The following is a 22,471-nucleotide window of genomic DNA, read 5'->3' on the forward strand; positions in this document are numbered from 1 at the left end:
AATGTTTAGCAACTTGCTGTGCACACTAATGCCTAGTTCATATTACACAACTTTCACCCTTAACAGTTTTTGGAGCTCCTGGACAAAAGCCCCAGATCAGAGGCAAATCTGCGTTGAAAGACGCGAGCCGAGATACTCCCCGGTGCATCACAGATGCATTCCAGATATCTAGTATGCTAGGGAGTAGAAATGTGAAGTAAAAAACCCACAATTGTACATAACATGCTTTGGTGTCATCAGGTTTAGGTGATAAGTCGCCGCAAAGTGCTGTCCCATTTTTATTGATACCATTTCAAGCCCTTGCAGCCTCTCACACTCACCATTTAACAGGTGATGTCAGTTAAGTCCCTGAGGGTTCAGGGTTTAAGACTTTAGGGGGGGGGGGGGGGGGGGGGGGCATTTGGGATTGGGCCCAAAACTTCCGATTGCAAGACAGCAAGTCTGAACATTTTGAAAGTCGTGTAGTGTGAACTTGACACAAGCATGGTGCACAGCAAGACTTCAGGTCAACTATATTTTAACTAAGCAACTAAGCAGTCTTGTAGTACACATTCTTTGAAAGAAGAAGAAATGAATGGCTACGTTAACCTTAATGAAAATGATCTCCAACACACACACTTTGAGTCACAATAATGCTCACCTGGAGCCGAACACTCCGCTGAGCTCATCCAGCACTGTGTTGAGTTTATTCTGCAGCTCCTTAAGTAGATCACTGGCCTCTGCATCCAGCTGTCAGTGGAAAATAAGCAGTTACTACATCATTACACTGCATACATTAGCCCACACTGACTAGAGCGCTGCATCTCTGCCTCAACTGGGGTGGGGGTGTTAGATGGCGAGACAACAGGTACAGAGGAGAGGTAACCTGCCTCGCTGGTGGCCTCCCACTCATTTTGCCTGCCATCTGTGCCGAGCGACGTTCTGAATACAAATGGACGGCTCACCTCCGAGCGCTGCAATGATGACTGCTTGCCCGAGTCAAGAGACAAGGCAAAGAAGCAGCCAGCTAGTAGCCTCTCAAAAGGAAATGTTTTTGTGCACTACTACACAAGTTACAGTAGAGAAAGTCTGCTGTCAGGTAGCCCTGACATTGTAACATATTAGGGGAAAAAGCTTACTGTCATATATACATAAATCCTGTTTATCTGTTTATCTACAGATGTTCTGATACTGAGATCCTCCTCAGAAATTGTTGCTGCATGTGTTTGTTTGACTTAATTCATTTGAGTGTGCAACTTTCCAATATTTTGTTCATTATTCAGGAGATGTTGTTTTAACTAAATAGCTATAATTAGCCGTCTAAAACATGTACTATGTTCCTAAATATCTGGTATGATATTCTGAAAAATCCAACATGACCTTGCAATGAAGAATTTTCCATATACCAGCTCACACAAAGACATTTGCATAATTGATTTACAGCGTGTATATGCCCATGCATGGCATGTATTGGGTTTCTGCAGCACCATTTGTATGCATGTGCATGTGATGGATGTGCAGATGTTTGTGTTCTCTGTGGTTTTGGGCCTATTATAAGCAAATGCATGGGTGGATATGGGAAACATGTGCTGTGCTTTGTGCGAGTGTATTTGTGCGTCGGTAAGCAACTGCATGTATGAGTGCATCTGCATCACGGTTGATCTTAGTGTTTATGAATTACGGTTGCCATGTACAAATGTCTAAACATTGATGTTTTGGATGGGGGTGGAGAACACACGTCGCAGAGGCTCAGTGCCTGAGATGGATGTGTCAGGACAGGCACCGCACCACATGCATGACAGATCGTCATATTAGAACCGGTAAGCTTAGCCACGAAGCCGCTCATCTCGCACATTATTATGGCGGATGGCTCAGCTGGGAAGCAGATATGTAAACTAAACCGTTTATAGATATTGTTAGTTTGCAGACATGCCTCTTATCTGCAGCGCACAGGGGATTGTTTAATGTGCGTGCGTGTGGTCACGTGTGCACACATTCGTACTGCTGTTACCTCAATGGAAATGATCACAGCATTCGAGATTTTCCTGTCACAGAGGAAATTGACCATAGAGGTTCGAGTTATTTTAGTCTTTGAGTAACAGATAACATCTCTTCAAGTGATAGCAGAAAAACACTGGAGGCCTTGGTCTATTATCAGTTCCTCTTGGCCTGGGTAAAGTTTGTGACTGGGCTCTAATCTGCAGCTTGGCAGTCTCTGAAATTGAGATTCTCCATTTCATTTCCAGGAACACTGTGTCTTAATGTGAATGCTGCTAAAGGACATTCACCCCGCTATATAAACCAAGGCACCTGTCATCTCCTGAGAGAAAATATTCCATTCTGAGTCTGTGTGTGGTTCCTGTTGCTCAAGTCAAATGTCTACCAGGATGAAAGGCCTCCATTCAAAGCTACTTTGACTTGCCAAGTGAGGCAGTTGTTTAGTTGCAAAATATCTAAGGTTCATCCTCTAAAATGTCAGGTTAATGAAGGTCTTGGAGTGTCTTAAAATGGGATACAATGTCGAGAAATAAAACGATGAATGCTATTTATATTAATGTATATTGGCTATACCAGAATAGATCCGATCTAATGTCTTTCACGCGCCATTCATTAGGGATTACCTATATTTTTCATCATGGTGATATAACGTTATGCAAAGGAAACATCACTTGTAGAATGTGTAGAACACCTGGCACCTCCACGGTAGCTAGTTTCACTGGAAGCTGACAGATAGTCCCCCAGAGTGCACAAACTCTATCCTGGCTGTCAGCCTATCAACAGCAGCCCAGCTTTGCTTCCCTTTTGCCTGTTTCAATAATACAATATCTACTCTCTGGCAGGGTGACTATTGCGAAATATAGTTTGTCCTGAACAGTGCCAAGTAAATAAAGGTTTAATAACTACCATCTCTAAAGTGAGAAAAACATATTAGCAAACAGGCCGGCATCCAAAATATAGCCTGATATCAATCTAGAGAAATCAGTCCATGAATGTGGGCACTGTAAGAGATGATTGCTAATCTCTGTTATTGGTAATGCTATAATAACAGCTCTTGGTAATTACATTTGCTCTCTGGGAGTTAATTGATAGGAAACTATTCTGTAATAAATAGGCTACTATGAAGAGAGGAAACTAAGGGAAAACTTTAAACTGAAATACACCTTAGCTGCATAATTAGTATTCAAGATAAATTACTTAAGATGTTCTTAAAGATATACCGGATTGTCCATTGACAATGAATATCCATGATTTTCGAAGGGAGTTCAGGACTTCTGGTGTCATTATTCTTCAGACAATAATGGTCTGGGAGTGATCCAGGAAAGGTCTGTAGAACTGCTAACTGTGGGGAGGTAGCAGCACATCAGCTGAGGACACAGCTGGAGAGATTTGTAAGTGTTTGAGAAGCTCATTAAACACGGTCTGAAAAATCCTGTCAGAAGCATTTTGTGGCTGCAGCCTGGGGAATGGATAGAGATGATCAAAACCACAGCCAGCAACTGGGCGAGCCTCTGACTCCACTTTTTGCGCTAGAAAGAAATACGAGGAACAACAGACTAAAATAAATATGGCAATTCTAAATTAGCCATGGATAAAGAAGTGTCAGAAGGGGAAAAAAATGCAAGCTAAAAATAAAGATGGGATCGGGTAGGTTGAGCCACTATCCCCAGAGCGCTCGGGATGGTGAGCTTGAGCTGCCTTTCCAGAGGGGTGATGGGTAATTGAGATTCCATATGCTCTGTGGCACATGCTGCTGGAGGGGTTTGGGGAGTGGGGTGAGAAGCGTGTGAGGGGTGGCGGGGAGGAACAGGGGGGAGGGGGCGTGCTTTTTGGTATCATTTGGTAAATGGTGGGAAGGGGTGTTGACGGGGTCCTATTACACACACCTTACAGAAGGACACAACCCCCTCCTCCTGGAGACAGAGAGAGAGAGCACAGAAAGGAAATGGGGGGAAACAGAAGACACAACGACGGGAGACAAAACGCAAGGCAAGACAGGCGTTAGATACTGGAGAAGAGAAACATGCGTGTAAGTCATAAGAAGCCGAGGCTGCTGCTTCTCGGGATAGACTGACAGGGAAAATACTCAACGTTGTTTCAAACCCAATACATAGATTTATAGGGTTTTAATTCAATGTTTACAAAAAGGAAACACATTATACACAAGGGGGGTTAGTGGAAGGGGAGTAGTGACTGGGTACAAAGGAAGTTATTGAGAAACTTTAGGTGAGGTAGAAGTCAAAAAGGTGACTTTAGCAAACTGAACTACATGTCTGGTCAGTTCACTTTCACTTCATATAAATGTCTTTTACATTTACATGATCATGACACAGCATTTATTTCACGGCAAAGAGCTGATCTGAGGATGGAGGTTTAAGCCTGGCATCGACCTTGCTGAAGTGTCCTATTGAAAGACACTGAATCCTTTGAAGCCTTGGGAACACTGTTCTTTAGCTAACCCTGTGGTTTCACCTTCCAGTGGAAGAATGCAGATCTTTGCAGTACTACATTGTAATAATTTATACATAAAAAAAAAAAAAAAAAAAAAAGTTTAAGTCCTGATGGAAAATCTCATTTAATTAAAAGTGAATTGCCTCAAAAGGTGACATAGACACAGCTGACGGATACACTTAAGTAGGCACAGACCTGTTTGCCACCCATGGACTCAAACATCTTCTCCAGTTGGACGCGGAGCTGCTGAATGTTGTTGAGGATGATGCAGGGCTGTAAAAGTACAAGTATATTAATGATAAAACTAGATTGTTTGTGTAGTACAACCAACTATACTGCACATTGATACTATATAACAGTGTTGACATCCAACAAAAACCTAGAACATGATTTTCCTTGTTTTTTTTTTACAGCTATTGACATCGTACACTTGAGACTAGCCCAAGTAATTGCAACACATTGTCAGAAGGGTAGAACGAGTAAACTGATTTTGATTTTCTGACACTTTCAGCATGATATCGACAGTCAGCAGGGAAACGCAATACATAATAAAACAGGGAGAGGAATGTCTGCAGTGAGTATGTCGAGCATTATCGATTCTCAGCCGCACAACAAGTTTAACAGATGACAGACATCAATCACGTTGCTTTTTATGGAGACTGTGAGCAATTCTTCAGAGCTTTCAGTCAGTACATTATCTGCCCAAAAAACAACTGACAAAAATACAACACCCCATAATTATGATAGTGGTAATGGATGGTAGTAAAATGTTTAGTCTGTGCCCACAGGACAAGATTGGTGTCTTTCAATCCACAAAGCAGCCAATAGTGTCTCTGCGGCAGCACATAATGGCTTGTTCTCCAATAGATCTGTGAACATATTTGTAAGGGAGTGACGAGATATTCTCAATCTAAATAAAAGCAATGGAGATTTCCCTCAGCTACATGTTTGTGATTTGACAGAGGGTGAAAGTTGTAGATTTGAGCTAGCTGGCAAGCTGGGGCATTTCTGTGTGGAGTTTGCATGTTCTCCCTGTGCCTGTTTGGGTTTTCGCAGGGTGCTCAGACTTCCTCCCACAGTCCAAAAACATGAAGGTTAGGTTAACTGGAAACTCAAAAGTTCTGGTAGGTGTGAATTTGAGTGTGAAACTTTGTTTGGCTTCATGTGTCAGTCTCGTGATTTACTGGCAAACTCCTGCCCAGGGTGCACCTCTCCACCAATGTCAAATGTGTGCTTTTTTATGTAAAATATTGTTTGTTGAGGATTTTGAAAATAGTTAAGGCAAACTGAAGCAAGAACAAACCTTTAAAAACTGATGTCCACACTATGGCCTTTGTTGCAGCGGTCGCAATAATAAAGGAAAGTTGGAAAGCACTGCTCTAAATCCTCATCTTAACTAATGCAATAACTGCACTGCTATAATGTATGTGTCTGTTTGTTGGTGGGAAAGACAGACACACAAGTACGTTCTTGGTAAAAAATGGCTAAGATGTGGGTCATGTACTATATATACGTGACAGTCTAACAAATTAGAGCTTAGATTTAATTTGATGTAATCCTGCCACTGTACAACTCCATCTGCCTCTTATTTCCTTCCTTCCGTCATCTGTCTGTTCAGCCCTGTCTCTGGGAGGGAGATTTTAATGCTTTCTCTGGAACAATAGTAATGAGCCTGTCAACACTGCAAAGAAGCATCTGCCTCCTCCGCTAGCATCCTGTGTGTTATCTCTCACTTCAACCTCAAAGACCAGCAAGGATAATGAGGCCACTCAGAAGGCTCTGCATTTAGTCATCCATCACATTAAATAATGGACAAAAAGCCCAGAAAACACCAGTGACTTTTGCCAGCTATGGATTGTGAGATGAATAATTGCATCTCGGTTAATAAAGACGCTTTTTGTTTTTCTGTTTACATTTTTTCAGATATTTGCCTTCATTTGAAAGGACAGATTGAGAGTTGGAACAGGGAGAGAGAGGGGACCTAGAGACAATTCATGAAGTGCATTACAGAAGGCAGAGCAGGGTTCACTGTGAACCGCCTGGGCTGCGAACTGACATTCTTCCCATACACACTGCTGTTAGAGACCGTCATCACGGGGACACCATCATCTGACAAACCATATTTGCATTTCAAACCAACACAATCGATGTAAACTTTGCTATTAACACTAGCAGACTTTGACTGGGTACTTACCACGTTCTCCTTACTCAAATACAAAGGAAAGTCCTTGGATATGATTACAGCGTACTGCAGAAGAACTTTGTTGATAGTCTGTAGGGAAAGAGACAATGTTATAATTACAGTTTGTTGGCTGTTCTATTATTCAATTTCTGGAACTCATTGAAAAAATGTAAGCAGTCACAACCTAATAACTAGATAATATCAAACTGAATAAATATACCACAGTCTCTCCTCAACTCAATGGCAAACTCTTTAACTATGAGTTTATACTCTCCACAGGAGGGGGGTTCCAAAGAGCCTGACCTTCGCGAATCGGCACATGAAATGAGCCAGAGCCTGTGGGTTTGGACACTCCAGCTTCTTGATAATCTCAAAACTCTGGTTTAGTTGAGTGAACACATCAACCACCGAACATGAAAAGAGGGCGTGCTCCGAGGTTTGCTGGAACTGTTGCAGGATAGAGAGGGGGAGAGAGAGCGACATGAGGGTAGAGAGAGTGATGGGGATGTTGGAAGAAGGAAACGAGAGAAAGATACAGATGTAGACTTAAGACCTTTAAGCACCTTGTGAGACATTATTAAGGCACGGTAAAGAGAACATAGACTAACGTACCAATTACTTCATAATTACATCACTCGCAGAGCAATCTAGACCACTTACTGCAAATTACTAACTAGAAGGTGTACTGTTAACCCTTTACACATGAATACTCAGTAACATCTGAGGTGCACTATAAACATTTAACACTTAAACACTACAGAGTTATATCTTTGACACGTATGAATTCCTGCGTTAATTCATGATTGAGATAAAAGTCTCGTTCAATTCCATGTTTCGTGTGTTACAGTAAAGATGAATCATGGTTTTAACTACAAACGTTATTTAGTGGACATTCTGGGTTACACAAATCAAGCGCGTAAATCATAAATATATAGTGCTGTGCAATGCTTTTATATGTTAAGCTAGAAGATGCAAGTGTCCAACTTGTTTTGTGAAGCTTGGGCACATTTTCTCTCATCATACGCCTTTTACTGCCCTGAAAATCATGTTTTGCTTCCTGTTTTTATCAGGAATGATGCCTCCGGGCGAGGATTGTTTTTTTACAGCAAAATGTCTTTTATCCCCCACACACTCTTCAGTAAATTCAGTCTAAGCAGACTGTCCTTCTGAATAAGTCACAGTCTTAAGTGGCTTGGTTGGTTAAATATAAAGTTATACATTGAGAAATAATTCAATGTTATACTCACTCCATCTTTCTTGTCCCTTTCCAGTGCTCCATTGAGGAAATCCATGGCAACGTCCTCGTTCTCAGCAAGCCACTGAATTACAAATGGCTCGAACCACCTAAAAAAGAAACACTTTCCTTAATTGAATGGTAAAATCATAGTGGGAAGTTGTTTTGTTAGCATTCGCCTAAGACCTAGCAGATTTCAGTGTGGTTTTGGCCAAGGCTGAAATCCAGGATATCAGGTTTCCGTTAGTCGACAGATTCGACTGCGAGGCTCAGACAGACGACAGCAGAGGACAGGCCGGGGTGGATGAGGAAGTACATTTGTAAGTGGAATAATAATGCTGTTCTGTTTGTTTCACTTTGCCATTTCCTTGTGTAATATGGTGCCTGAGCTTGTCCTCAGAGCAACAGATGTCCCCCCCCAAAACTACTTTGAACTCTGGCTAAGGGCATCTGCTACAGGAGGGACAGCCAATAAATAAGGTTTGTGTGGTGACAGAGAAAGAGAAGAGAGACAGACACACGAAAGAGAAAGACTGTGTGTCTGTGTGTGTGTGTGTGTGTGTGTGTTTGTATGTACATAACTCTGGAAGAATGAATCCTGTTTGAGATAGTGTTTGAGTGACTCGAGAGGGGGAGGGGGAGTCATTACTCTGACAAACTGGCAGGACGGGAGAGGTCATTGCGTTCCCTGCTTGCATTACACGTGTTTAAATTGCAGCTATCCCTGCTTTATGCATGCACAATGGAAAACAGAGTTATGGGTAAAGAATAACGTGCTTTTAGGTTATACATTTTTTCTCCTCATCCAAAATAGTTCATGATCAGCTTGTTTGGAAAACGTCTTGCTGGAAAAAAAAAGAACTGCCAGCACAGATTACATGAACATGACAGTTTTACAGATTTAGTCTTGATCTGAACTACTATGATTGATAGTCTTACTGTTGACCATTACATAATCTTTCTCCTTGTGGTTTTCTGTAGTACTGGAATATGATTAAAATATATTAATTAAATTATTGAGAAATGTTTTTTTAGGCTGCAAAATAGTTTCCTGTGGGGTTCCACAGAGATTAATCTACATATGTATATATATCCACTGCTCCTTTCAGTCTCTACTGCAAAACCTCACCTCACTAAGTCTGTGACACGTGTGGCGTAAATCGGTTCAGTTCATAGGTAAATTAATCCGCTATATGTAGGTGAAAAAAGAGGATACTTACAGAGAATACTCAGGCGGGACATTCTTGAAGGCGGGCAGGTCACGAACATACTCATTATGGAACCATTTGACTTTGAAGTGAAGATTCATGTATTCAGTACTTTTGCATAGGCGGTGCTTGTCATGCTCTGTAATGTTGATTAAAACATGAGAAGCACACGTTAGCATATAGAGTATATCCACTGAAGTCTTGATTCTCAGACTCTGAATTAACCATAGAGCATGTTAAATTGTCAGTATACAATATAGTCAATGAGTTTCATGTGATTTGGACAGAAAGCAGCACCTCAGTTCCTGCTTCTTTCTTCACAAAAACTCAAGTATAGACACACACTCACACACTAATAGAAGTGTGCAAATATCTTAATAAGCATAAAACAGATCCGACCAGCAGTGTTTGATTTGCATCGGACACCTTAACCGTAATGATGTACAACCTTGAGCTATCAAAGAATAAGAAAATAACACCAAGCTAGCGACAGTATCCAGCTCCCTTCAAAGGAAAGAAAGCCTCTGAATGACTGCAAACAAACTGAAGCTAAAATGGATTAGACTTTCATTGCAGCAGACAACGCTGCTGAGTCATTTAGTTTAGCTCAATGTAGACATTTCAGAACAATTAAACATTTCCATGGGATCTCCTGGAGGAGGGATGGATGGTGATGTTCCAAGAGAGGAAACAAGAGATGTGGGAAAAGAAAGGAAACCTATGAAGTTGGATGAGACAAAAAAAAAAAAACATGGGCGAAAAAGACAACGAGAGGAAAATCATTCTGCAACTGCAGTGGTGGGTAAACCAAATGTTCTTTGCTACACATTGCTACAGATGAGACAACAGCATTAAGAAGGATGAGAAGAAACAGAGGCGATAGGAAACATTGTATGCTAACATTTGCTGAACAGCACTCAACACAGAACTGAGAAAAAAACATCTTTCTTCCCAGTACAAAATTTCATGGCAATACACACAATAGTTGTTGAGATATTTCAGTCTGGATTGACCAACCACCATTGCTATTCACTGAGCTATGCCACTAGTATGGCCAAAAATGGCATGGGTGGTTTGTTCACATGCTTAGAATGGCCTCTCTTTCCCTCTTAACTGCTCTCTGTGACATAGCCATACGATCCCTTTCTCTATGGCACAGTGCAGGAGTCTATTATTGGTTCAGCAGCTGTTACAGATTTCCACCGCTGAAAATGTGGGGTTTGGTGAAGCTACATCTGATCATAAATGGGTATTTCAGACACATTTGAGACATATTGGATTTGCCAGGTGTGAACTCCAATCCATCTCAGCTGTACTGAGACACAATTTGGCTATACCTGGATACAAGTCCAGAGAAGTTGGGAGTTTAAAGGATTGTGATAGTCACACACTGTTTTGCATATACAGGATTCATACATTCACACAACATCAAAGACGTGTTTAAATCCACGCATTGCACCCTGGCTGTCGTGTCTTAAGCCTGAGAAGAACCTTTGTGCTTACTCTGATGAATAGTGCAAAGCTTACCAGCCTACACTCCTCACTAAGCTTGGAGGAAAAATATTTACGTGTAATTAACATATCTACCTGTGGATAATGTATTCAAATGCACAATGCAATATTTGACTCCTTGGAATGGATGAGATTCTGAATGCTCCACTCAAGTCAGTCTGATATCAGTTACTTCTCATTTCATCACTATTTTTGCCACCGAGGTAAGACCGCACTTTACAGAAAACATCATTAAAATAACAGGGGCAGGTTGTCATATACAGCATGTATGTGTGTGCACACACACATATGTGTGTTTTGGTGTAACTTTAGAATAAGGATCTTCTTCAAATTTGTAGAAGACAAATTTGTTGAAGACATTGTATAAGAAAAGGTGGATAGTTGCCTTAGCACATAGGTACACATAGTGTCAGAAACAGAGCCTTGATTAGCTGAAAATCACAGTACGGGTATAAGTGGTCTTAGCGAGATGCGTCTATGAAACAGCACAGACTAACATCTTTAAATATCCCATGATATGAGAAGTGCCTTTGAGCAGCAAGCCTGTTTCAAGTCATTTGATCCACTTATACACTAAATGTCTGAGGTGTAGTTTGTTCAACTCGCACATATAGATTTGAACTTCTAATTATATTCTAACAAATCCAAGGAGTCACACTAGGGGACTGTTTAAAGTTCTGCAATGTCCTGCCGATGGCTGATATGAAAAGCCACAATGATACCAGCGCCTCGGGGTTAATTATTTTGGAAGCCAAACACTGAGAAATGGCGAGGATCACTTCTTTCATCAAGACCTAACCTTCAAGAACGAAGTGGTTTTGATGGCTGAAATTGCCATGGGATTTAAGGTTTCACCTGGATTCACCTAGTCAGTCTGTGTCACTGAAGGAGCAGGTGGCTTAAACATTGTGAATATTTGAGTCGAGATTGTTTTACAACAGACGGCCTGCAGGTATTCTGCCGCAGAGGCTGTTTACTATCTGAGCTGTGGTATCCACTCTGGCTGTGCCACTTACTGAGTTGGCACTTCAAGGCAGCTTATACACATACAGGATGGACACACATGCACACACAATCACAGTTTGTCAACCTTTCTTTCCAAGCAGATGGAGGTCAGTTAGGAGACAGCACAGTTGAGGTCAGCAAGTGTTTTCTTTGGTGCTGCCAGACAGGTGCTGCTAGCTTGGTACAGTACACATACACATACTGCCCATAGTATATACCTGTACGTAATCAATACAGTAGGTTTCTACTGCCCCACATAATCATTTGTTTCTGTTTCCAAAACAATACAGTACTGCTTGACTGGAAGTTTTCAATGCATCAGAGTTAAGGCAAGAGTTAGCATTATCTACAGGCAAGAGTTAGTATTATCTACAGCTATTGTACTAGACATAAAATCTATGAAGGGAGATTAATTTACTGTAACAAAAGTACAAACAGCATGAAATGAGTTGGATCAGTCTTGAGTTTTCTGCTTGTGTATGTTAAAGTTACAACAACTTATTGTTGTGACGGTGGCTTTAGAAGATGCTCATACTAAGCAGAAATGTACAACCATGGGAGATCCCATTTTATTCCTATGTTTCATGTCTACAAGTAGGAATTTTACCCGGAATCACAAAAGATAATTGGATACATACTCTGACAAACTTCAATGCTGCTAAAACAATTCGATTTCAAGCTTCAAAATCTGTGGTTTGAAGACAGAAATGTATGCCAGAGGTTAAAGGAGTGTCATGTTCTTGAAAAGCTTCCGTCTTTCCAAACTCTTCACGTTAGGAGTGATAAAGCTCATATCCTCTTTCTAGAAAATGGAGGCAGAGAGGGACAGAATGCGCTTCTTTGCACAATCTGAATGAAAGCAAAAGGATGTAATTTTCTATTAACTGGGCCCAATGTGATTGTTTGAATAGGGGAGAGAATCTGAGGGAAATGAGGCCGCAGGGGGGCAGTGTTTTAAAGATACTGCATTAAAACATACAGAAGACGCCTAACTTCATCTGTTTTTTTTATTGAAAATGGTTCTGAATTTTTTTATAGGTAAGACTTCCACCTAATAATGTTGGAGGCGAGAGACATTTCTTGTGTTTTTAAACAGTCAAAACCTCCTCAATGTTATTACAGGCCGTTGAATGTGATTAATTTATCATTCATCTGAATTTCATTTCCATGACAGGAATTACATTGAAAAGCTGAGGTGTCAGATTTTTTTTCAAATGGGCAATTATTCCTTTTCAAAGGCAATTTAATTAATTTGTATTTATGCTGTTTATGCAAATCCAGTCTCCTCATGGTGTCAACATGGATTGACACGTTAAAAATAAAAAAAGCATTTCACATACTGTTTATGTGCAGGCATGTTTGATTGTGAGCTTTCCTTGTATCACGACTATAGCAAGCAGCGCTACAATGTGTTTTTTTATTGACCTTGACATGTGCTTTTTCCATTCGTAAGGCGCTGTGCCCTGCACACTGTGAATTATGCAAAGGGTTGAGAATAAACGCCCGAGTACCAGCTCTATATTTACCGCAATTTTAAATTCTTCGCCTACAGTTGACATATTTTGATAAAGAAAAAGGCAAGTATAATGTAATTATAGCAGGAATGCTGGTGAGTCTTTAATGAGCTAAATATTTCCATGAAAAATCCCTCTTCTTGCTACATCACTTAAACCCTCACCACTCTTATCCTCTCTCTATATTTTCATCCACAAATATCAGCTTACCGGCTGCAACAGCTGCGTGCCTCATCGCCATCTTTCCAACAGGTTTGATTGCTGAATTGTCAGCTTAATTATGTGATACAGCAGAATTATGACTGTAATTGCAGAATGTAAACTGCCTTATAATGGTTGATTTTCTGTTCATGCTTGTGGCGCCATACATTCGCACCATACCACTCTCCACAATAGTATGCATCTTTTTCATTTAGTGAGACATTTGCATTATGGACCATTGGGATCGGTACAGCTGTAGATAATGTGACTGGCTGGGAAGATAATGATTCATCTCAAGTCCCATCCTATTTATTTTCAATTTCACCTGCACTTTTGCGAATACGTGTTAACAAATATAAACAAAAGTGCCAAGTGTGCCTAAATGCGCTCCCATTGTCTTTATGCATACATCATATAGCATTGCAATCAGGCAGTTAAAATAGCGCCATAATATCTGTGTGTGCATGTCTGTGCGTGTTAGATTATGCATGTATGCGCATCTGTGCACGCATACACATTAGTATGTGTGTATGTGCCTTTGTGCACTGCTGGTGATAAACAGTGTGGGTGGTCCTGAGGGAGGAGTAGGCTCAAGGTCCCTGGTGAGGGTGTCATCCTGTCTGACTCAGCCCACAGGGACGGACAAACTCACAGGAGACTCACCCACTCTCTGCCTCATTGATTTTTAAAGCCGTGGATATGATGATGAACTGCAGCGGATCTCCACAGCATTTTTATACTTTAATTACTATTTGGTGAATGTATCTTTCGAAGCGTGTGGTTGGACAGGATTATTCAAGACAAAAGGCTGGAGGACCAGCGTGGCAGCTGAGGCCGGTATGGTTCTCCCCTGTGACATAATTCCTTCATCTTGGCTTCCGACCCAGTTCTGTCAATGGACCCCCTAAGATGTATCACAGGGGCCGACTCACACAGCTCTGCTATAACACCAGAGCCCACAGAGACACTAACTCCTGTTGATGTGACTCAATCACATAATGCATTAGGACACAGGCAAACCTATGACTTAATAATGTAAGAGTCCCCTCTACTTCAGTCTGATGAATCACCACTGCGGTGTGATGTTTTAATACAAAAGTCTACTGCAAAATATAACATTTGGGAAATCTCAAAACACATCAAAATAAAAAGCAATTCGCTGTTAGCTGAGGCACAGAAAGATCAGAATAGAATGTGCAGCGTTATGCAATGCTGAAAACTACAAAGAGGCATTAGAAACTGTTTGAGAACACAATAACTCCATAAACAATGTCTTTCTGTCGGAGCAAAACTACTCATGCAGAGGCAATTCAATTAAAATATTCTATTGAGTAAAGCTGTTCCAACAGGCTGAAGATGAGTAAATGGGCTGCTGGAGCATTGGATCTTTAATGACTTGCTCCAGGGACCGCAGCCATTAAACAACTATACAGTGGATGTACAGCATGTACTGTAGAACTTCATCACAGAGGTCTAGAGGTAGCACTACTTGTTCTTCATTATATTAAGTGTAACTGTGACTCCCACAAGTACAATCTCATTACGTAGGAATCACTATCTCCAATGCATGATCTTTTAGGTATCATTTTGGCCAACATTTCTGAGCAAAACAATATATATATTCCCCTTGCCTCTCAGGGCTTCCGTAGCGTACCCTTTTCATTGTTTCTCATGTAGGTAGAAAAGAATAGAATGACTGATTGATTTCTGCTGCAGCCCTATTCATTCACCCGCTCACATCCTCCTCCTTTTCATGGTTTCTTATTGTATCCTCTCTTTCTTTGTCTTTCCTCCTACCTCTCGCGGTTGCTCTCCTTCTCTCTCCCTCTCTCACATTCAGAGATTCACACAGAGATGCTAAAATTAGCAGTATCCACTTCTGCACCAGCTCTGGCACCAAAGGCCTCAGGAAGAGCAGGAAGCAGAGGATGCATCAGAGACTTCATTAAGTAATGCACATGCACGTGTGCGTGAACACACACACACACACACACGTACAAATACAGACTCCTCTTTTATTCTCATTCATTCTTTCTTACTTACGTGCCCAACTGAACACTTGCACAGCCACACAGACACACAGCGGAGAAACACGCACCAACAAAGCAGGACATTCTGGCCCGCCTCCTTTAGGGTGTCTCTGTAAGCTGCCTTACCAGTTACTTATATGTGCTTTCTTATGTAAGCAGGTCACTCTCAGTTACTTCTATATGTCTGCATGAGAAAGGCTCGGTATACCTACTCCTACCACCTCATTATTATCATTCATTGCACAGACGGTACACGCATGAATAAAGGAGTATGTGCAGAATGCATATGCATATGTGAGCTTGCATACATACACCAAACCTAGAACTCCGTCAGCCAGTAGGACCAACAAGAAATTAGTAATAATTCATACAAAGTGCTCCTTTGAGGAACATGACAGTCATGTCCTCCTGGCACGTGTCGCTGTGGGCAGGCAGTGATGTGCTGACAAGATGATGCAAGAGGAGGCACAGCAAGGGAAGAGGGTTCAGGCTCAAGGAGCGAGAAAGAGGGTATATGTGACTGAGTGCATCCATGATTCTTGTCTCCTTTTGTAACACGGACACCCTCAGGAAAATCAGACACACACACACACACACACACATACAAACACACACAAACACACACCCTACCGAAACCTGCTGTGGTAGCAGTCATTAACACCCTAGGTGGTCACATGTCCAGCTGCCCTGACTCAGATATGCAGACATACAATCCGAATTATAATATTCTTTAACGTTAAAATAGATTTAATACAAGCTAATCTCCTGTATGCAATGCGGAACTCAGAGCACATCTATTGCCACCAAACAGCTCTCAACATGGAGACGGCTGAACCACAAACAAACAAAGGCAAAAGGGCTGACAGAGCTTTCGGTGTTTAGGGTGGAACCATAGAGTGGGCCATACACTTGCACGATGACCACGTTGATCTGGATATTGTTATAAGAGCTAACCACTGTATGAGTGCAGTGCAGAGCGGCAGCCATTAGCTAGCCACTGGGGAGTCAGTCTCAAATTCACTAATATGCATGCATGACCATGGCTATGTACACAACGCACAGGACTAACACATGTGCCAACTCTGGATTTGTTTGTAACAACAGCTTAGGAATCAAAAATGTATTAATTATACAATTTAAAACAACATTTTACAGAATATCAGTGGGATTGGATTTTGTGCAAAATCTGCTAGTTTGTGTTACAACACAAAACATACAGTGGTCACTATCCTTCCAGTGCAGAGACACAGTTTCAGCTTATTGCATTGCCTGATGATGAAACAAGGTTGATGGATAATTCATATTCACAATGCCTTTTTTTCTCTTCAGGCAAAGGGAAGAGATGAGGTAACAAGTAACAACATCTCTGACAAAAGGCAACGGAAGTCTGAGTAACTTCGACATTACCACTCATATAAGATAGAGGCTACTGGTAGTCTTGACGGCTGACTCCTGTGTTTTCAGTAAAAAATACACCAACGTAGACACATATCCATATGTGCCACACACCAATGACGCTCTGTGTCTCTTTAAAATAACACATACACATTCTGGTTCCAAAAAGCAGATCATATTTAAAACCACCTCATATTTAACATCATATTGCATTGGGCAGAATCTATATGTGTCCTTCGTGTGGGTATATCGAGGCTCTGCAGATTGCAGTGGCACCTGGTTACCATAGTGGCCCAAGATGGCTTAGCACTTAGAAAGGCGGCAGGTACGTGCCGTGTAGATGAGGATAAATCACCAACAAGCTATTTTGGTGCATCTCTGCCTTCCTCTTACACACAATCTGAAGAGCATTTTCAATCCTTGACCTCAATTGGCTCCAATGCTTCTCTTACCGCTTCTTCTCCGCCCCCTCTGTCATCATTAAAGTTGCAAATACCACAGCCTCTGTGATTTCTAGTTCAACATCGAGGTGGTTCACAGGTTCAACTTGGATCCCAGCAAGATATGTATAAAAAAAACACCTGCATCAACATATATGTCAAAGTGGGGCCGAAGCTGCACATTTGTACTGAGTCAAATATAAAACTACACACTTTGGTTTGATACAAAAGTGAGAGGACTTGGGAAAACATGAGCATGGTGTGTGCTGCACATGTCATATTGCAGGATTTCTGGGTAATAAAGCCTAAGCTGAGTTTGAGATAGAGCAGGTGGGGATTGAAGTCAAAGCCCCCGTTAAAATCAGACACATCTATCTTCTTACCAGCAGAGCAGATCTTAGATTTATTGCTTGATCCCTGTGAGTCTCTGCTGGCTTTGGAAATTTTTTTTTACTTGTGTTGACAAAATACTAAATTACTGAAGATGACAAGAATCCTAAATGTGAAATACATTTTGCAGCACATTTACTGTTGAACTGTGGAACCGTAGGACTGCTATGGAATGACGGATTTACACTCTTGAGTAATTAGCGATAGTGGAAGAAATTGATTGATTATTTTGGCTCATGTTAGATTACAGATTGTAAATCACTCGTTTCATATGGTGCAAAATTCCCTTTTTATGCCTTTATCCTCAAAACAATAGGCAGTTATTCTTATATACTAATGGTCCAGTTACAATATAATATAATAAGTTCAATACTTGTGTTTGTAATAGCTGCTATGTATCCACAGTTATGTTCAATTTTGTCGATATGATTTCAAACTGTTTGATTTACAGCTACTACCAACCTACGACTGAGGAGATACACAGGCACAATACCGGAATGAAAATCACCCTAACATGTTCCTTAAATTACAATAAAAAAAACTCATGTCCCTTGTATATTGCTTGCGAGGATAATTGGACCACATAGTTACCAAAGTACAAGAACACACACACCTACACACACACACACACACAGTAGCACACCAACACACTAACCTGAGCATCTCTTCTGGTTTCGATTATACCATAAATCAATTGTTTATCTTGATTAAAAGAAGTTCCAGTTCCTCTATAATGATCAATAGAGTGAAATCAGAGGAGTGTAATCTAGATAGGCAGCAGAGCTGACCACAGCCAGACACAGCCGATACACAACACTGTGACACCAGCCAATAAACAGCACTCAGATTCAAAGAGGTACAGCACAGTAACACTTTACAGTTCTTCCTGAGTAGGTATTCAGGAAGTAGAAGGGACAAATTAGAATAAACTGCTAATTAGTAAATAGCTAACACGTAGCTATTCATTCAGTAGTGACTACTCTGGATGTTGTGCACATTGTTACACAATCAAGTGTAACGTGTTATTCTTAACAAACACTCAATCCATTTACACCATTTATTTTCAGATCTCATTCACTCCCTTACACATACAAGCATGCCTTCAAGCAAGAGATAATTTGTCTGATCAGCAGCATTACTCACCTTCCATTGCATACTTCATGTCCAGGGCAAAGAGGCTCCACATGATCTCAGCGCTGATCTTGCCCGCATTCAGCTCCTGTGGAAACCTGATGGAATTGAAACGGATTCCAATCAGACTCATTTCCGTACAATGACACGCTCGACCGGGTGGCCTGATGGCTTGGCCCAGCCTGAATCTCTAACAAACGACTTAACAGATGTGCAAGGAGACATGGTTAGTGAATATCTTAATCTAATAATCCAGGGTCATCTCCAAACCTGGTTGAATTGGGGCGGAATGGTGTCGCATGCACGGGGCATTGAGATGAGAAAAAGTGCAAGAGGAAAGGACACAACAAAGAAAAAAGAGTGAGAGAGAGACAGAGAGAGAGAGAGAGAGAGAGAGAGAGAGAGAGGGTGGCAACCTATTTGGAGAGTAATCTGCTATTTTGAATGCCTATAGATTTTCAGTCAAAGCTTGAATGCGAGGTGTCAATGGTTTAATCACCCGCATCTTCAGACAGTTATAGGAGGACATTTATAGATGACGGGGCCTTGGCCTGAGAAAGGTCAATTTAGTTGGAAATGTTTTACTTATGCTGGACAACAAAACACATTTGGCTGACGATCTCCATTGAAACAGAAATCATCTGCTCAGGCAGGACATTGGCAACAAATCAAGTACACACACACACACACACACACACACACACACTTTCCTCTTCCCTCCCCAGCCTAGAGCACATTCTTTTATGGAGCGAAGGAACAAACACTGAGATTAGAAGGCAAATTTGTGCTCCCGGTGACAACTGAGAAAAAACAAACAAAAAACAACAAGCAGAATCCCAGAAACAATTGGTCCCTCTTTCATCTCTATCACTCTCAGAATCTGTCTCGCAACCTCAGTTATTCTTTGGTTTCATCATGCAAGTACGCGGTGCACTGTGGGCAAGGCAGTCAATAAAAAACGAAAATGGCAAAAATGAATACATCTGCAGCTGCTGTGCCTGCTTGTAGATGGTTTACGATCTACTTCGATGTGGTGAAATGAATGATGTTATGTGGTTTAACATCCGCATGATGAGTGTTAATGGAAATAATCTCTAAAGCTTCTTATCTTTCACAGTTTTAAAAACACCTGCAGTATCCAATTTTATGTTTCCAATCATAAAATAAATTCTGTATGTAGATCAGTCTATTGGCTCAAAAAGCTAAGCATGATTCCCAATAAATGTTCTCAGCACAGAGCAACAGAGTAACATTGGATCCGTTTTTTCCTCTGGCAACTGCTCCCATTATTTAAAAGCAACAAGTCCACTCCTGGGTTTATAGTGAAAAAGCATCAGAGTTGCTGTCACTCTGGAACTTGACCAGGGGAATGTGGAGGAAATGGGCACGCAAATCTATCATTAGACAGTGTAGGAGAGAAAGCTTAGGGCATAAACAGAGTCTTAATAAGCATCGTAAATCAGCAAGAGGAAGGAGAAAAGAAAAAGGGGGAGGCGAGAGCGTGAGAGGATATATCAGCGAGACAGAAAGAGAAAATTATGCCTCATCTTATTTCTTATAAGGCGAGCGCCACAGTAATTTGTTTGATTTTATTAACCAAATCATCAGAAGGACGCAAACACAAACGTCCCCTTCAACACCATCCCCACAACCAGCCCTCTATCACTGTTTTCTACAAACAAATCTCTCATCTGTTATGTCATTTTGCAACACTGCGTTCCCCTTTTTATCCATCCAGTCTATGGCTCACTGTACAAACAAAGCATTTTTTACAGCTGGCTTCTCTGGCTGCCTCCCAGCCTTCTTACACAACACTGTGCTCATTCATGTCTCGACTATCAGTAAATACATTTTTCAAATTTTAGAGGGCAAGAAGGTTTTTTTATATTTTCACTCACATTCTCTAAAAAAAAAAACAATATAAAGGTTCAGGGTTATGAAATCAGAACATGAGGTTCAAGAAGGATTTCTCTCCCTTGTCTTTTTAAATCATGTGTCTTGAAAAATGAAGCACAAATTGACATTAATTTAACCAAATAAAAACAGAAATAGAGAACCGAATTATAAATATTGAAAAATTATTATTTTTTACAATATTTCCATATCAAACAAACAAACACTTTCTTAAACCTCCTTACCAGTCAACCACATGTACAGTACGTCCATTAAAACCCAACTACATGACGCTTTATAGAAAGCACTGAAAACTCTGTCTCTCTCTTTCCTGTTAAGTGTGTTTTTAGTGTGGTCATTTATACCTTTGAAATTAAATGGAGGATATATGGTTACATGCAAATGATGTGATGTTAACACAATGTTCAACAATGCATGTGTAATGAGAATGCCTAACTGTTTTCCAGAAAAGCTGACGGAGCAACTAATTAATTACATGTTGAACATGTATTTAATCAGACTGCTTGGTAAAAAGTTTGGATGAACAAAATAAAGAAGTACATACTGGTTAACGACTGGGGTGTAAGCTGTCCGGTCCTCATCGATTACTGAAACCATGAGAGTGATGAGCTTTGGCCAGAAGTCCAGGTTCTTTATAGACGGACCCTGCTCCTCTCGGGGAATGTCCTGCTTCCGGCTCTACAGAGAATAAAATAAGGATAATGAGAGTCCAAAGACAAATTGATGTTCAAAGTTTAAGGGCACTGAAAACAATAAAAACCAAAGAACTGAACAAACTTATAATGACACATGGTTAGCAGACTTCAACTGAGCCTAAATCATCCAATCATCCATTTTATTGATGTCAGCCTCACATTGCCTACTGCTACAAGTTAACAATAAAAGGTGTTTTTTATTGGGAGGCGGTCACAGAAAAAACATGTCTTCATCTTGTCCACGAAACAAGACATAGTCATTTTCTGCATTTGTTTTTTACAGGGAATTTGTTTTGCATATTGCAGGGAGTAATAGAACAATAAGGCACAGTGAGCTGCTAGAGGATGAGCTGCAGGCTGTAAACCTCCTCAGCGTGGTAACCAACTACGATCACTGTGCCCTGCTGTTGTGTGGAACACTCCTCCGCCATGCGCAGCGTAAAATAGTGTAAGATAGTGATCGCTCACGGCCATGATAGAAAAGGCAAATTATCAACTGAGCTCTTTATTACAACAATGTGAGTTTGCTTGTCTTGCATGGGAAACAGATACATCGAACACAAAATCTTTAGGATCACAACTTTAAAGTTTTAAAAGCGTAATCACCCTCCGTTATGTGCTTATGTAGATGCGAGTGTGTGTCAAAGTGTGTTGCAGAAATCTCTGTGTGGCTGTACCTTGGTGAAAGGTGTTAAATATGAAACCTCACACTGAGATCTACCATCTGCTCACCCCACACTGAGTGTAACCACACTGATCTGCGGTCAGCACCTAACTGGCACAGTCATTCACTCTGCCATGAAAAGGTTCCGCAGAAAACAAGCAGAAAACACAAAGCTGAGTGCACATACTGCAACACACTCAGCCATACTGACAGCTCTGTATTATACACAGACACGACAACATGCAAACACACCCGCGCTTATGCTTATGCTCACCGACTGTATGACTGTGCACTATGGGGACATACCCCTCCCAAGAGGATGCAATACACATTCTCTCACTTGTGTGTGTAGTTCTAGTTTAAAGCAAAATCCATGTTTGATGTATGTTGGTGAAAATGAAATTGTGTTAAAATTGAAATATGTTCCAATCAGTTATTGAATAATTTAGGTTGAATTATTTAACGGCCTTAAGCCAATTGACTTGTGTGCAGCACGGAGAGGAGATGTTTTAGTGAGAGCTTGGGAAA

At 40.9% G+C, this 22,471-nt stretch overlaps 1 protein-coding gene across 2 annotated transcripts in view; it reads right to left on the minus strand.

Moving 5' to 3' along the window:
- unc13c (unc-13 homolog C (C. elegans)) overlaps positions 1-22,471 on the minus strand; it is an 88,569-nt gene that overhangs the window by 14,722 nt on the left and 51,376 nt on the right. For both annotated transcript variants that reach the window (XM_076077975.1, XM_076077976.1), the window contains 8 exons: positions 21,129-21,262; positions 18,683-18,768; positions 9,065-9,191; positions 7,858-7,954; positions 6,914-7,057; positions 6,623-6,700; positions 4,624-4,701; positions 641-729 (listed from right to left, as the gene is read on the minus strand). In XM_076077975.1, the coding sequence (XP_075934090.1) occupies positions 641-729; positions 4,624-4,701; positions 6,623-6,700; positions 6,914-7,057; positions 7,858-7,954; positions 9,065-9,191; positions 18,683-18,768; positions 21,129-21,262 (833 nt within the window). The remainder of the gene's footprint in view (positions 1-640; positions 730-4,623; positions 4,702-6,622; positions 6,701-6,913; positions 7,058-7,857; positions 7,955-9,064; positions 9,192-18,682; positions 18,769-21,128; positions 21,263-22,471) is intronic.

The sequence above is a fragment of the Anarhichas minor genome, unplaced genomic scaffold, assembly GCF_050575085.1.
Source record: "Anarhichas minor isolate MPS153535 unplaced genomic scaffold, ASM5057508v1 ptg000062l, whole genome shotgun sequence".
In the NCBI taxonomy this organism is placed as follows: Eukaryota; Metazoa; Chordata; class Actinopteri; order Perciformes; family Anarhichadidae; genus Anarhichas; species Anarhichas minor.